Source organism: Cricetulus griseus, chromosome 4 (assembly GCF_003668045.3).
Source record: "Cricetulus griseus strain 17A/GY chromosome 4, alternate assembly CriGri-PICRH-1.0, whole genome shotgun sequence".
NCBI classification, from domain to species: domain Eukaryota; kingdom Metazoa; phylum Chordata; class Mammalia; order Rodentia; family Cricetidae; genus Cricetulus; species Cricetulus griseus.
This window is the reverse complement of record NC_048597.1, coordinates 143,429-159,397: the sequence shown is the minus strand read 5'-3', so window position 1 is coordinate 159,397 and position 15,969 is coordinate 143,429. Positions and strand designations below refer to the sequence as shown.

General features: G+C 44.9%; 1 protein-coding gene across 5 annotated transcripts in view; it reads right to left on the bottom strand.

Moving 5' to 3' along the window:
* C2cd2 (C2 calcium dependent domain containing 2) overlaps nucleotides 1-15,969 on the bottom strand; it is a 66,227-nt gene that overhangs the window by 35,644 nt on the left and 14,614 nt on the right. For all 5 annotated transcript variants that reach the window (XM_027415725.2, XM_027415726.2, XM_035444269.1 and 2 more), the window contains 2 exons: nucleotides 3,454-3,573; nucleotides 173-277 (listed from right to left, as the gene is read on the bottom strand). In XM_027415725.2, the coding sequence (XP_027271526.1) occupies nucleotides 173-277; nucleotides 3,454-3,573 (225 nt within the window). The remainder of the gene's footprint in view (nucleotides 1-172; nucleotides 278-3,453; nucleotides 3,574-15,969) is intronic.

Sequence of the window (15,969 nt, the reverse complement as noted above, 5' to 3'; positions counted from 1 at the left end):
GAGGCCCCAAAAAGTAGAAAGGAAAGTGTCCTCTCCATCAACACTGTCCTCCACAGTGCCCTGGGGAGAATGGCTAGCAGGGGCTGCCCACCTTAGAGCTGCCCAATTTGAGACATGCCCTAGCCATGCATCTCTAAGCCAGTGAAAAAATGACAAAAACTTACGGACTGACCTCCCCTGGGGCCTGGGGCTGGATCTTGATGGCTGTTTCTGGTGCATGGGTGAACGACCACCTGATCTGAATGTCGTCTCTCTTCTCTTCCATGTGGAATTCCATCTATGAGAACAAACCACCAGTTATTGGGTAGCTGAGCTCCTCACCTAAAGCCTTAGTTATCTCACATGTGCATGCATATGTGCCGTGTACATGCATATTTTATGTATATGGGTTATATGTGTGTACTATGTGCTGTGTCTGTGCAAGGTGTGCGTACATAATATGTGTGTATGCTGTGCTGTGTGCATGTATACTGATGCCCTCTGTGTGTTTGTTTTTTAAGATTTGTTTTTATTTTATGTGTGTGCTGGTTGATTTTTGTCAACTTGACCTAAACCTAGACATACTTTGAAATGCTTCCATCAGATTAGCCTATAGTCAAGCCTGTGGGTATTTTAATTAATTATTTTAATTAATGACTGATGTGGGAGAGCAAGGTTCATTATGGGCAGTGCTACCCCTGGGTAGGTAGTCCTGGGTTCTATAAGAAAGCAGGCTGAGCAAGCTATGGGGAGCAAGCCAGTCAGCATGACTCCTCCATGGCTCTGCCTCAGCTCCAGCTCCTGCCTCCTGGCTTCTGCCTTGAGCTTCTTCTACCCTGACTTCCTTCAGTGATGGGGTGTGATTCCTTTATGTTCCTGGAAAGACAAAAAGAAAGCCCTGTCCCAACCCTGACTTTAGGGAGTTTACTTTTTGGCAAGTTATACTCATCAAATGAAAGGCATTTGTTAGTCTTATACGCTAGTTTAGATTGAATGGCCATGCTGTTTGATAACTATCACCTCTTTTAATCAAGAGGTCTCTCCTATTCAAATCTAATCTTTATCAGTTTCGATGATATCCATAGCTTTTCTTCTGTGGAAACAAAAGCAAAACCCCTCCGCCAACATAACACATCTCCTAGTTTCCATTCTGAGGTCAACACATCTTTAAAGTATATAGGCTAATTTAATTCAGCAGTTTTCTATTATTCAATGTCTCTCCACAGTTGTCGTTTCTTTCTTATTAGTATTAAAAAATTTAAAGTTAATAAAACATTGTGTAGTCTATATCTGAAAGTCTTTATTAACCCTTTCTGTTTAATAAGCTTATTTTTATAGATATTTCTCTAACTGCTTGCCTTGTAGGATTACGTGGTATACCTGTAATATGCTTCACATTGTAATATGCAAAAAAATTGTTTCATTTTACAAGAGACATATGCTGGAGCATTGTCAGTCTTAGTTTGTACAGTCATTCCCATGATGGCCATAACTTCTAATAAATGTGTAATTACAGAATCAGCCTTTTCAGAACTCAAAGCAGTTGCCCATTGAAATCCTGAATATGTTATAGCATACATATTGTAATTTTCCAAATTCTACAAAATGAAACACATTCATTTGTCAAATTTCATTTCTTTGAGTATCCTTTGTGTTACTTCCTGCAGGTAATGAAGTTTGGTTATATGAAGAATAAACAGAACATTTCCTTATAACTTCCTTGGCTTATTGCCAAGTGATAGAAAAAGCTTTTTTTTTTTTACCAGGCGTTGGTGGCTCATGCCTTTAATCCCAGCACTCGGGAGGCAGAGGCAAGCAGATCTCCGTGAGTTCGAGACCAGCCTAGTCTACAAGAGCTAGTTCCAGGACAGCCTCCAAAGCCACAGAGAAACCCTGTCTCAAAAAACAAAAAACAAAAAAAAAACAAAACAAAAAAAAAAACAGAAAAAAAAAAAAAAAGCTTTTTTTTTTTTTTTTGGACCCGAGAGTTATAAGCTATAATGAGCCCTCTCCTCCCCAAGTTGCTTTTAGTCATAGTGTTTTATTACAGCAATAGAAAAGTAATTAAGGTACTGTGTATGAGTTCCCTATGTGCATGTAACTGTACTGTGTGCATGCCTGGAGCCCCTGGAGGCTAGAAGATATGAGATGCCCCTGGAACTGGAGTTATTAAGGTTGTAAGCTACCATGAGGATGCTGAAAACCAAACCCAGGTCATTTGCAAGAACAGCATGAGCTTCTAACTCCAAGCCCCTTTTCCAGTTCCTTGTGTGTGTTCCTTTTGTCACCTGTTTTTATAAACAATGGCTCAGTTTCTGACCTGATCTACAATGTTTTTTCAGAATGCGTATGAAGGCCTTCCTGCCAAACTCTTTCCTGCCTCTTCTCTGCCCAGGCAGCCCCTCATGCCAAGTATCACTGGCACTCTTCAGCCTTATTTAAATAAGGAACTCACTGTGCTCTGTGCTTCTTTCTGTCATCAAAGCATAGGTGAGGGGAGAGAGCAAAGGGACCCAGATCACCCTGTCTTTGGTGCTGGGCATGGCCAGTACCCATGTTAACATGTCCCTGGGTTATATAAGGAGTGCCATATATAATGGTACCCTTCTCACCTGAGCCACTCCATCAGCCTCAACTAGTCTCCTATATTGAATAGTCCTACTCATGTAGAGGGGGAAAAATCATGGAAAGATAACCAGGCCTTCATCCTGGAGCCCTATATAGGGCCAGGCATAGTAAAAGGGGCTGGGTAGGTGTGATTAGGGTCTGGACCTTCAGGCGGTGAGAACGTCTTATGTCTCCAGGTGACCAAAAGGAATCATAAGCATCCTTAACACTTAAGAGAGATTAGCAGGAGAATGGGCTAATAGTATGGTTTGAGGACTACATCCATGGTGACTGAGCTGAATGCACAGTGGCCATGCAAATAGTGAGGTGGTATACAAGCTCTTTACAATTAATGTATAGCCAACAGGAACATGAGCCCACAGTCCTGTAACACTCAAGGACCCTACTGAATGAGGCTATCTTCAGAGTCAAATTGCCATCTTTTTCATCAGATCATCTGTATGTGCTTACAATAGATCATTAAAGCTGGGCTTGTCAAATGCTGACATTTCTTTACAGGAGAGGCAGGGTAGGTCATAGGACCCTCACCCAGTATCTAGTTACTTCTCCAAACCAGTTACACACAATTCCACATGGCCTCAGAGAGTATAGGCTGAGAGGAACTAGAGAAGGGGGCTCTCCATCTGCATAGCTGTGGGGAGTCATCATCCATGCTGGGTATAGACCTTACAGAGGGCTGTGCTGTTCTGGATCATGCTCATGGTGACTTACAGTTTAAAGCTGGTGGATAAGAACATGTAACTCAGCATGGATGATGAGTCCTCTCTGTGTCCCTCCTATGGTGTAGAACACAAGGTTCTATCTACCATGGATTTCCTGTAACCGATGGCATTTACACAGCCTTACCTTTAAATGAAATGGGGAAAGCTGGACGTCATACAGCTGGCATTCTGAACTGGTGGTAGAGGCAGGCCTTGCACTGACCAAGAACTGAAGGGTATCACCCACCACATGACAGATCACCACCTGGAGAGACAGGGGACAGGGACTCTTCAGAAGTGCTTACAATAGACACCTTCATTTCACCAAATAACCTAGACTTTCTATGTTATCAAGGAAAGAATTCTGAGTCTCAACCTTGAATAAATACTGAGATGTGTACCTTTTCTACCATGAAACAGTTTTTAAAAACTAGACACGGTTTCAGATGCTCGATTTCTGATGGATTCTAAAGAGGCAAATTCTGTCCTGCTTAAATCTAGTTGTCATGCTTTTTCCATACATAATGAAGGGTTTTTTTGTTACATATTTTTCCACAATGGCTGCTTTCAAATTCCCTAGACAGAGCCAAAGAGACGGGTCACCATGTATAGGCGCTTACTACCAGGCCTAACAATATGAGTTCCAGACCCAGGATTGACATGTTGTAGGTGGAGAACCAACATCTACACGTTGCTGTTGTAGGATATTTGATCACACTGTGACACCCAGAGACTGTGCTAATAAAGTTAACCTTGAATCAGAGGGTGGAGCCAGAGACTAGCTGACCGAAATTAGCCATAGAGAAGCCAGGAATATGGATAGAGAAAATGCATAGCAAGGAACAGGCAGGGGTGGGGGGGGTGGGGGTGGGAAACTTGGAGATTTCACAGATCTGGGAAATGCAGAGAGGTCAGTTGGTCACTCCTCTGCTACTTCTTTATCTATCATCAGGTTTTCACCCCAGTATTTGACCCCTGAGTCTTTATTGGTAATAGAACAACTTAGATAAACACATCAAGTTGCCTCTGACCACACACACAGAGAAAAATAATTAATGAATTTTTAAGCCCTAAGCATTTCTATTCTCATGTAGAGAAAAGCTACTTGCCATCTTTTGCTAAAAGTAAGCCTTGAAAAGAAATTAAGTCAATGATGGACTAAATGGGACGAAACCCACAAGCAGGTCTGTGGTGGACTGCCCTGGCTTTGAGAAGGAAACATGGTCCTGCCTATCGCCACCACAGACTAGTGGGACAAGAAGACCCACACACAGGCCCAGGGTGGTCTGCCCTGGGCTCAGAGGAGAAAACACACACCCATCTGGCACCTTGTGGTACTGGACAGACTGGCAAATGTATAGTGTGGTAAGGGAGAGAGAGGGAGAGACAGAATGGTTCATGTCCTGTGGTCAGGAGCACATCTGAAGAGATTAAAGCAATGAGGAGTGGGCTAATGTGGCAGACTTGACCCAACCCCTCACCAGTTGCAGCACTGGGGAGAACAGGCCCTGCCCCTCACCTAGGCACCACAGTAGAGTTGATCCTGCAGTCAGGGGCATGGGTGAGTCAGCCCTGAGGGCATGACAGGGGCAGAGCTGGTATGCCTCCTTCTGTGTGTAGTGGTGCAGTGGTGGGGGTGAGGGAAAGATGCTCTCCCCCTCTTCCCTCCCCCCTACTGCCTCCAATGGGCGAGGGAGCTGACCCTCCCCTTTACTACCTGCAACACAACAAGTGGTCCCTGCTTCCTGTCTGGGCAATATAGCAAATAGCAAAACTTACCCTGTTGATGGTGTGTGTGTGTGTGTGTGTGTGTGTGTGTGTATGAGAGAGAGAGAGAGAGAGAGAGAGAGAGAGAGAGAGAGAGAGAGAGAGAGAGATGAGCCATGCCTGGGATGGCTACCTACCCCTCACTAGCTGCAGCACTGCACCTTAACAGGGCAGCACAACAGAGCCTACCCTGTTGATGGAGACATAGGTGAACCAGTCTGGACGGCATGAGTGTGGGGGAGCTGTCCCCACTACTCATCTGTCATGAGGAGGTGTGGGTGGGGGAGAGATGTCCCCCTTGCCCATTGTCACCTGTGACAGATGAGGAAGCTGGCCCTCCTCTTTATCAGCTATAGCACTCAGAAAAGTAGGCCCTCCTCCTCACCTGGGCAGTACAGTAGAGTTGACTGGGCAGGACGCAGGTGAACTGACCCTGAGAACGTGAGTGGGTGGGAGAGCTGGCCCCACCCCTTATTTGCCATATGGTGGTGTGGGCAGAGGAGACATATACTTCCCCACATACATACTCCAGCCTTCACCACCTGAGACAGGTGGAAGAGATGGCCCTGGGGTTATATGAGTAGGAGAGCTGACCTCGCTCCTCACCAGCTACAGCCCCTGCTCCTCACCTGGGCGACACAGTAGAGGTGCCATGATGATGTAGGTGTGGGAGAGCCCACCCTGAGAATGTGAAAGCAGGAAAACTGGCCCCGCCCCTTGCTCATTGCTGCAATGGGTGAACTTGTCAGGGCAATGCTGGAGAGCGCACCCTAGTGGTGAGGACAGGGGAGAGCTGGTGGGCAGACCAACCCTGCAACTAACTACCCAGGCCATGAGCCAGGGTTATGAGTTGGCCCACCCCAACATCCACCCCATCTATGATCTGCTGGAGCATGTGAAGGGGCCAGTCCTGCAGACCCAAAGCTGCAGGATATCCACAACACAGAGCAACAACAGGATGTCCGAGAAGAGTTCTATTGAGGGCCCAGCATCAATAGCGTAGTAGAAACCAGACCAATGACTTTGCAATGAACCCTTGCAAGTAATGATACATGGACAAAAGGGTTTACTGCCTGACTCACTGTGTCACACTATGATGAGTTTCCATGATGAGATTGATTTTTCCTTTTTTCTCTTTAAGTTTTATTTATTTTATTTTGGGGTGGTTGCAAGGGCAGAGGAGGGATATGAAGGGGAAATGAATGGCATCGAGATGAATGATGTAAAAGACACAAAGAATAAATACAGAGTTAAAAAAATAAGCCATAGGTATTAAAAGTAAAAAATTTAAAAATTAGCTGGGTGTGATGGCACACACCTTTAAAATCAGCACCTAGGGGACAGAGGTTAGTGGATCTAGAGTCTCAAAAATCAAAACTTCAAAACAAAACAAAAAAATTTCACATCCATTGATGAAGAAAAAATATTAAAAATTTATCCAGAACATAAAACTTATTTCTATACAAATAATTCTGGCATATTATTATTTTTTAATGTTAGAATAACTTTAAAGCATACATGTTAAGTAATTGTAAAATTAAATAAGTCTAACAAAAATAGAATTATAACATGAGCTCAAATATAAAATGAACTTGTATTTTAGAACAAAGTTCTAGAAGACAAAGACAAATAATTACATCAACAATAAAACAAACTACAATCTAGTAAGTCATCAAGCACTTCAGAGGGGTGATTTTTATGAGCAAAATAGCAGTGTTTTTGGGGAGCAGATCTTGTAAGTCAGACTCTAGCCATGCCTGGCAGAACCCTGAGCATGCCCAGTGCACACCAAGATTAGATGCCAGGTATACAGGGGCTGCAGCCACAGGGCATGCTAGGTACTGCACAATAGAGTGGCTAGGCAGCCCAGAAGCTAGACAGTGAGCCACTGGAAATCTGAAGATGATACCCGATGAACCTCTGCCTTCCCCCAAGAATGGCTGATTCTAAGCCTGAGGTTCACTTGAGGAGACAGAAAATTCTTTAATTCTCTGGTGTATTTCTCAGAAAGATTATGAAAACAAAAAATTTGCTAGGCCTGATACACAAAGTTCAGAGGTTCTCACATCCCTGGCCTCCCATACGCAGCTCTCTTCTGCTGCCACGACCTGCCCCCCCCCACCCAACACACATATCTAACATATCCTTGGTATGCTCTGAGCCCCATTAAGGCAGCTTCTGGAATCTAGGAGTTGAGTTCTGAGTACATAGGCCTAACACTAGTTCACACTGTTTCTCAATTCCGGAAGGAACTGGTTCACCTTTCCTCCCTGTTTCCATGACGCTGCTCTTAAAAGATGGATGACAGGGACTAGTGACATCTTCCTCATGCCCAGAGTTCACAGAGGGTTGGAACAGAAACACAAAAAAATGTTTGGATAAGAAAATGTTGCTGATTCATGTTAAAAAATAAATACTCCATAAACAATCCATTCTGGAAATTTTGATAGCAGAGAAACTGCACAGACCAATGGCTGATGCAGGGAAATGTCACTGTTCCCAGGGCCTGTGTCTTGAAAATAAAAATAAATAAATAAATAAATAAATACAGTAAAACAGAGGAGGGCTTGCAGCATTACCATCAAGGTGCTCTAGAACCTTCTTCATGGAGCCCATCAGCACTGTAATAAGAACACTGTTGGCTTGGGGTGGGGAGGTGTGCTTTAAACCTCATCCCTTCAGAGATGCAGAGCATCTATACACTTGGGTAAATCTAGGAAGTAACCAGGCCAACAACTAAATTCAAGGGGCCTGAGGACTCCTAGAACACAAGACTCCAAGGCTCATGACTAGACACTTGTGATGGTCAACGTTAGCTGTAAACTTGACAAGATCTAGAACCACCCAGGTAGACAAGCTTCTTCCACCCCCTCCCCCCAACCCTCTCCCCACACATTCATGAGGGATTGTTTAGATTAGGTTAGCCCTGGGCATGCCTGTGGGGATATCTTGCTTAAATTAACTGAGGTGGACAGACCCATTATAAAGGAGACCAGCAGGGTCCCTTGGCTTGAGTCTGGAACAGCATAAAAAGAAGCTAGCTGTGCCTTCCCCACTCTGCTTTCTGCATGTAAATGGCAAATGACCACACACAAACCCTCTAGCTGTTTTTGCCAAGTATTTTATCACAGCTGCAGGAAGAGAGACTGAGATGTCTCTGATCTCCCCTGCCCCCAGAGTTATCAGAATTACTGATGGGGCTTCCTCAGGTTGAGAAGTCTTTTAATGGCATCCCAGATATCCCCATGGCCCTATGTAGCCCATCAGCCAAGCACACAACCTTTATTATTGCCCCCATTGTATATCCCAAAAGCTCATTAAACAAACCACCTGAGCCCACCATCAGTCTTGTGGGAGGAGGAAGCTGCCTTTGTTCTTTCATTTCTTTTAAGAGGGTCTCACTCTGTAGTCCAGGCTGACCTGAACTCACTACATAGCTGAGGCAGGCAATGAGACTGCCCACCCTTCTGCCTCAGTCTCAAATGCTGGGATTACAGGATTATGCCACAACACCTCTCTTAATCACAACTTTTTATTTATTTATTTAGGAGCACTTTATAGCTCAGCATGGCTTGTAGCTCACTATGTAATTCAGGCTCATCTCAAACCCATAACACTCTCCTGCCTTGGCCACCATACCTGGTTTACCTCAACATTCTAATGGGCTAGTCAAATCAAACAGTACTCAGTGGACAGAAGCCATCAGGGATGAACCCCTCCCCAGAGTTCCACATCTGCTACTGGAGGTACACATGCCTCATTTGTCAAATGGAGGAGAACAAAATGATTTTAAGTTGGTATTCTTTCTGTATATTAATGGTGATCCATGATAAGGATTAATTTCCCCCCAACCCACACAGAAGGCTTCACTTTCAAGCCTCTCAACTGAACAGCAGTAAACAGGATCCCCAGACATGTTCGAGGGACCCTGACAATTTGCCCAGCCATCTTAAAGGTCCAGAATGCCCAAGTTGACACCTACTTCAGGATCTATGAAAAGCAGAGTTCTGGTTGTGAATCTAGAGCTTTCTAGTTAGATGCTAACTAGAGACTTTCTAGTTAGCCCCTCAGTGGGCAGTATGTGTACCTGACTAAGCATAGTTTTTAGGTACTTCTGGCTTGGGTTCCAAGTATCTGCTCTGGAAGGTCCATACATAAATGCATACAAGCTTGCACATGTGGTGTATGAATACACGCAGATGTGCTAACCCACCCAGGCAAGTGTGAAAATCAAAGGTTGATGGTGGCTGTCCTACTCAATTGCTTTTCTACCTATTTTTTGAGATAGGACCTCTCACTGAACCTGGAGCTCACCATTTCTGCTAGATTGGCTGGCTGGCAAAGCCCAGGATCTGCCTGTCTGCCCCCAGCACTGGGTTACAGATGGACACTGCCACACCTGACTTTTGTGTGGATTTTGGAGATATAAACTCAGGCCCTCATGATTTCACGGTAGGGACTTTTTCCAAGAGTCATCTCCCAGCCCACTCTGGTTTTTCATTTTGTTTTGTTTTGAATTTAAAGACAAAGTCTCACTATGTATCCTTGGCTGGCTTGGAACTCACAATATATGTAGACCATGCTGGCCTTGAACTCCATCTGCCTCTGCCTCCTGAGTTCTGGAATTAAAAGACTATGCCACCATACCCAGCTTTCTACTTCATGTTTCCAATGAGGTCTCTCACCGAGCCTCAGGGCTCAACCATTAGGTGAGGCAATATGGAAAGAGGCTCCAGTAGCTTGCCTGTCTCCACCTCCCCAACTTTGGAATTACAAGCACATGCCACCATGTCCAACATTTAAAACAAAAAGCAAAGCAAAAAACAAAAAAAACAAAAACAAAAAAAACCTAACAATATGAATTCTGGGGATGGAACTCAAGTCCTCATGCTTACAAGGCAAACATTTTACCAACAAAAGCAAACATATCCCAAGCAAAGCAGCGACTTTTTTGAAAGACTAAATATCATTAGTATCTACTGTCAAGCTGGCACTTGCCTCTCAGGAGTGAGCTTCCTAGATAAAAATAAAATAAAATAAGCCACAGATCTGCCTGAGTCCTGAGATCTTTTGTCCCCCAAAGCACCCACAGAATCCTCAATGATACCACCATTTCAGAACAGAAGCCCAACTATACTTCTCACTAAATACTGTCCTATTCAAAGGTAAGAATGGTCAAAGTGGCTATGGCAGGCAGGTGATAGCTTGTGTAAGCATGGGTCTAGGATACTCCTTGATGAAAGAGTATAGCTTCCAAATGTGAAGGAGAGAGACACAGGTTCCTGTCACATAGCCTGTCCTAGCAAAAAGCAGCTAGAGCCTGTTGTTTTCTCTCTCTCTCTCTCTCTCTCTCTCTCTCTCTCTCTCTCTCTCTCTCTCTCTCTCTCTTTCTCTCTCTCTCTCTCTCTCTTCTCTGGCTTTTCGACCTTACACCCACACACACAGCTTCTGTCTGGGAAATGTGCCTTGTGTAGAAGGGGAGCCCCAGATTTCCTGCCAAAGGTATTCCCAAGACACTGCTGTTGCTTGCCAACAAGGAAGTCCCAAATCTTTTAAATTCTCACGACTGTTTCACTTTCTTTCCCAACTCACCTGTGGTATACCTCCTCTCAAAACATTCTAGTTTTCTACTTTTGCCTCTAAAGGAACTAGGGGCACAGTTGAGAAAATGCATATAAAGAGTTATTAGGGGGCATTTTTCACTTGGATCACATGTTATAAGGAAGGAGCCACCCTGCACCCTCAATAAGCCAAACAAACAATAGAGTAGGACAGATAGATTCATTCAATATGGTCATATTGTGAAGAGGAAATGAAAAAAGAGGTTCAGTTACGCCTCAAATATGCCTTGCACCTAGAGTGGGGGCAGAAAGGAGGTTTAGGTTCAAATGGAGGGCAGGAGGCATGCATAGCTAAGCAGTCCTGGTGGAGGAGGCATCCTGGCCTATAATGTCTTGGCTGCCAGGCAAATACCTCCTCTAGCTGGTATCAGAATTTTAGCCTTTTCTTTCCTCAGTATGAGATTCCTCATGAAACTGCTGTTACTTGGGGTAAGTTATTTTAATATTCTGAAAGCCAAAGGGAGGGGCATCTCTCTCTCTCTCTCTTTCTCTCTCTCTCTCTCTCTCTCTCTCTCTCTCTCTCTCTCTCTCTCTCTCTCTCTCTCTCTCTCTGTATATTTCCTAACAGATTACAGACCCATTATCACCAGTTCCCAAATCAGGTGTCTTTCACAACTCTGTAATCTATTCTCACCTCTGTAAACATTCTTAAAGATGTGAGGAGAATATCAAACCCAATGTCTACTCTGAATCAGAGTAGACAGTTTAAAAGTAAAGCAAGCTAGAGTTAAGCACTCTCATTTCTGCGCAAGTCACCCCATAGAATGGTCAACACTAATGCCAACTTGATAGGGCCTAGAGTCACTTAGGAGCTAAGCCACTGGTGTGTCTGTGAGGGAGTTTCTAGACTGGGTTAATTGAGACCCAGTCTGAATGTGGTCAACACCAACCCATGGCTGGGGTCCTGGACCTATGAAAGGAGAAGGCCATCTGAGCACCAGAATTTGTCTCTATCTACTTCCTGAGGGCAGACACAATGTGACCAGCTTCTCCAATCTCCTGCCATCATGCTTTCTCTAGGACAAAGAACTATGTCCTCTCAAACTATAAATAAAATAAGCCCGTCCTCCCTTAAGTTGCTTTTGTCAGGTATTTTGTCACAGTGACAAGAAAGTAATCACTGTATCCTATTTGCCCACTGAATCACAATATATAGGCTTGAAGGCTTAATTCATAAGTAACTTTCCCAGGGTGCTAAAATGGAAAATTCTGGAAACAAGATGGCAGCCAACTCCAAGGCATACTGGGTAGATGGGGTGTGCCTGACCTACACTGGTTCTCTGTCCTGGATTCCAACTCCCACTCCAGCCATGCTTTCTGATTATATCAGAATAGTATATAACAAAAAGGAGACAGGCTTTCCCACAGTACTGTACTTCAGGGGGGAATTGTGACTATGTAATATGGCTTCACACAGAAGCATCTGTGTATAAGCTTTCTCCCTACATAAAAAGACATGAAAAAGATGTTTCCTTTAAAAGGGAGACTGAAAGGAATGGATCTTTTCCTTGCTGGCACTTAGTACTTCTTATTAAGGGCCAAGAAAGTCATTCCGTCATCTATCCATGAAGTTCCATATTTTGATAAACTAACTGATCTAGAAACCCCCAAGGGTCATTTCACCATATATCAATACCCAACAAGCATGTTCCTTCAGGGGCAGTGTTTACAGTGGCACTCACAGGGTGGGACCTCCCAGGAGGAGCTTTCACCTGCCATGGGGAGGATCCCACCTCAAAACAATTGCACAATCTGTTGGCATCTTAGCATGCATACCAGGTTAATGGTACTACTGGAATTTCAAGTCATACAAAGCAAACAAAAAGATCAATGGTGATTTCTGTTAGGAGAAATAAAGACAAATTCACCGAATTCACTGCCTCAAAAACTGGAGAGGAATGGATGGAGTAGGAGCCACAACCCTCTTAGAGTAGATGTCAGCACACAAAGGACAACAGCCATGCTGGTAGAAGTAAGTGTACACCCTGGGTAGCTGTGGCCTTCCCACTTTCTACACTATTGGTTGCTATGGTTTTACAATCTCATGGAATGCCTCATTCTTTGTCATATCTCCCTCTCTCAAATCTTCCATTGATGGATGTGGGTGGGTGCCAGAGCCACAGAGAATATTGTGCAGGGGCCAGAGCACCACCACTTGGTGGCTCTGTTCTCATCTCAGTTTCCCCTCCATCCAAGGGCACCGTGTAAGAAACACAGCCAGGACCCATCACATCTAAGGCCATCACAGGTATGGATGTTGTGGGGTTCTGTTGAACCCTGCCCCTGCTTTCAATGCCCAGCCCTACTGGGTAAGGATCTGCAAATGACAAACATAGACCCTGTGGCCTGGAGTGAGGAGCAAGCACCCACCCACTGCAACCCAGCTGCCTGGCTGGGCCTTTCCTGAATGCTGGGTGGGCACAAACTTTTCTTTAAAACTTTAGCCTAAGTTGATCCTTATATCATTAGGAACCTTGGCTTGAGTCAATTAAAGCTTATCACAGGGCAGCAGGCCCCTCATCCAGAAATGTGACATATCTGCAATCTTCAAGGTTGGTTCTAAGTGTGACCACTGCTGGCACTAGTAAGTTTTACAAACACAAGTTACAGAAGAGTTCTCAGGGTACAGGTTGGGGCTGGCAGACCTAATAGCATGGCTCAGCTACATGCCCCAATACACCTATTAAACTGACAAATACTGACAAAAGGCAGAGAAAGAAGTATCTGCTGTAGTCATATTGGGAAGAGGATCCAATAAAGGGTCAAGTGGTCCCAAATCTATCTGCAGGATCCTGACTTGAGTATGACATTTAAATAGAGGGCAAAGAGTGTGTTATAGCTAAGCAACTGGTCAAGGTGCTGTCCCATTCATCACTGATCCATCACTGTCTTAGCTTCATTCTCTCCTGCCGGAAGTCCTGATGAGCTGTCAGTACTGTGTGAAACCTTTTCCTGAGAGACAAGTTTCTCCTTTGACTAGCACCAGGCTTCAGCCTTTGAGCATTGGATTCCTGGAGAAGTTTTAATTCTTTTGGCTTCATTGTTTCAGTAGGCTGACAGTGGACAAGGGGGCATCAGAGTCTTTTTAGAATTTTTCCTCTTCTGCCAAGGTTACATTACATTTGAAACATCCATCCCACCTGTTAAAAGAATGTGACTAAATGGGTGGCTGAGGTATAGTAGAGCTGATCCTGCCATCAGGTTTCGCACCTAGATTGTGAAGACACCAGATGGGGAAGCCTCTGTTCCAGCTGAGAGACACAGGAGGGCCACAATGCACACTTTGGAGGATGGACTGGCTCCACTCCACTCCTGTATGGAAATACAGCATAGTGTCTCCTGGGTGGAACATTCTGGAGCAAACCTCTCCCAGGATGTGAGCAAAGAGAATGTAGGTAGGAACTAGTTCCTCTGTAAATACGTAATTAAGTCTAGGAGAAATCACCAGTTGGTGCATGCTGGGACCAAGCCCATGAAGCATTTCTTTACAGCAGGCCTTCTACGGCCAGCACCTGACAGCAGGGCCAGGCTTGTGCCTGAAGGAAGTTTCATGCAACAGGATGTTCCTTGAAGGGTGTTTCCACAGGAAAATGCCACCATTCTTCAGGGCTTGCCAGTGTCTCTTGTGAGCTAATGAGATAAGTCCCCAGACATCTTCCAGGTGGGACCCAGAAAGACTAAGAGGTCAAGGAAGCTAGGGAACTGAACAGTAATCAGTCATTCAGAGTGCTGAAGCCTCCATCCAAGTTCAGGTCAGGGGGGGGGGCGCTGGGAGGAGCCATGTCCAGAGGGTGTGGGGTACTTTGCATACTCCACCCACATCATGTGCACACTTTTCACTTGTCTGTAGCTTCATAAACTGGAAAAAGCACAAACTGTGTTCCTGGGTTCTGTGTGCCATTCCAATTATCTGTTGAACTAAAGGGGTCTTGGGAAACCCCAATCTGTCTGCTGCCAATCAGAAATGGGGTGTAAACCAGGGCCAGGCTTGTGAGCCTCAGCTTTCAACCCAGCCAGTTACAATAACTTCTCGCTGTGAAGGTCAGAATTGAATCGAATGGGGAGATACCCAGTTTGTGACACTAAGATAAATGTACATGTTCAGTGTCCAAAGTGCTTTGCATGAACCAGACTGCTCCAGACTCAGTGGCGTGGGCAGGGTCTGAATCTTGCCCCATCCTTGGTACTTTTCTCTCTTCAATCCTTAAGAGATTTCACTGTGGGCTGCAGAAAAGGGGTTGCTGTTGAACCCATGTTTGCAAAGACAACAACCGTGACAAACAGGTGTCTTGAAAGGCTGAAGGACAAAGTTCAAGCTCAGGGCCCTTTGTATAAGTTCACAAGTACCCACTCCTTACTCTTATTCATCTAGGAGAAGATATTAAGTCAAGTAACAAGCTGGGCTTGGGAGGACCTGCCCCTTTCTTAGCATAAGATATGTAGCCTTGGCTAAGGCCAAGAGAAAAGAGATGAAAACAAAACAAAACAAAACAACAATAAAACCCCCTGAGGCCATGGAGGAAGCTGGCAGGAATCAAGTTTTCATTTTTCTATGCCATGGATTTGGGGCCCTCAAGTTCTCAAGAACTCTGCACGGCAGTGAGACCATGGGGAAACTGACAAAGACTTCACTGAAAATTTGTACCCTACAGGGAATGGCCAAGCACAACACAGCAAAGTTACACTCAATCCCAGAACAATATCAAAAAGAGATCTCCATGCCTCTGGTCTTCTTCCAATGGGGGAGTTAAGTAATGTCCCAACTGAGACATGCTATGAGAAAAGCTTATTTTCTGGCTCCAGTACTTTCTAAAAATGGGTGTGTTGCAGCTGGCCAAGGCATCTGTCCAAAATTAAAAGGCCACATACAGAAACCAGGAGTCTTATCCTCCCAAAGCTCAGGAACACACACACACACACACACACACACACACACACACACACACACACACCACACACACACTCACAGTCCTCTACACTCCCCCCTCTACACACACACACACACACACACACACACACTCACAGCCCCTACACTCCCCCCTCTATACACACACACACACACACCCTCAGTCCTCTACACTCCCCCCTCTACACACACACACACACACACACACACACACCCTCACAGTCCTCTACACTCCCCCCTCTACACACACACACACACACACACACACACCCTCACAGCCCCCTACACTCCCCCCTCTACACACACACACACACACACACACACCATACTCCCATGGGTGAGCACACGTTAAGGGCAGCTAAGAGTC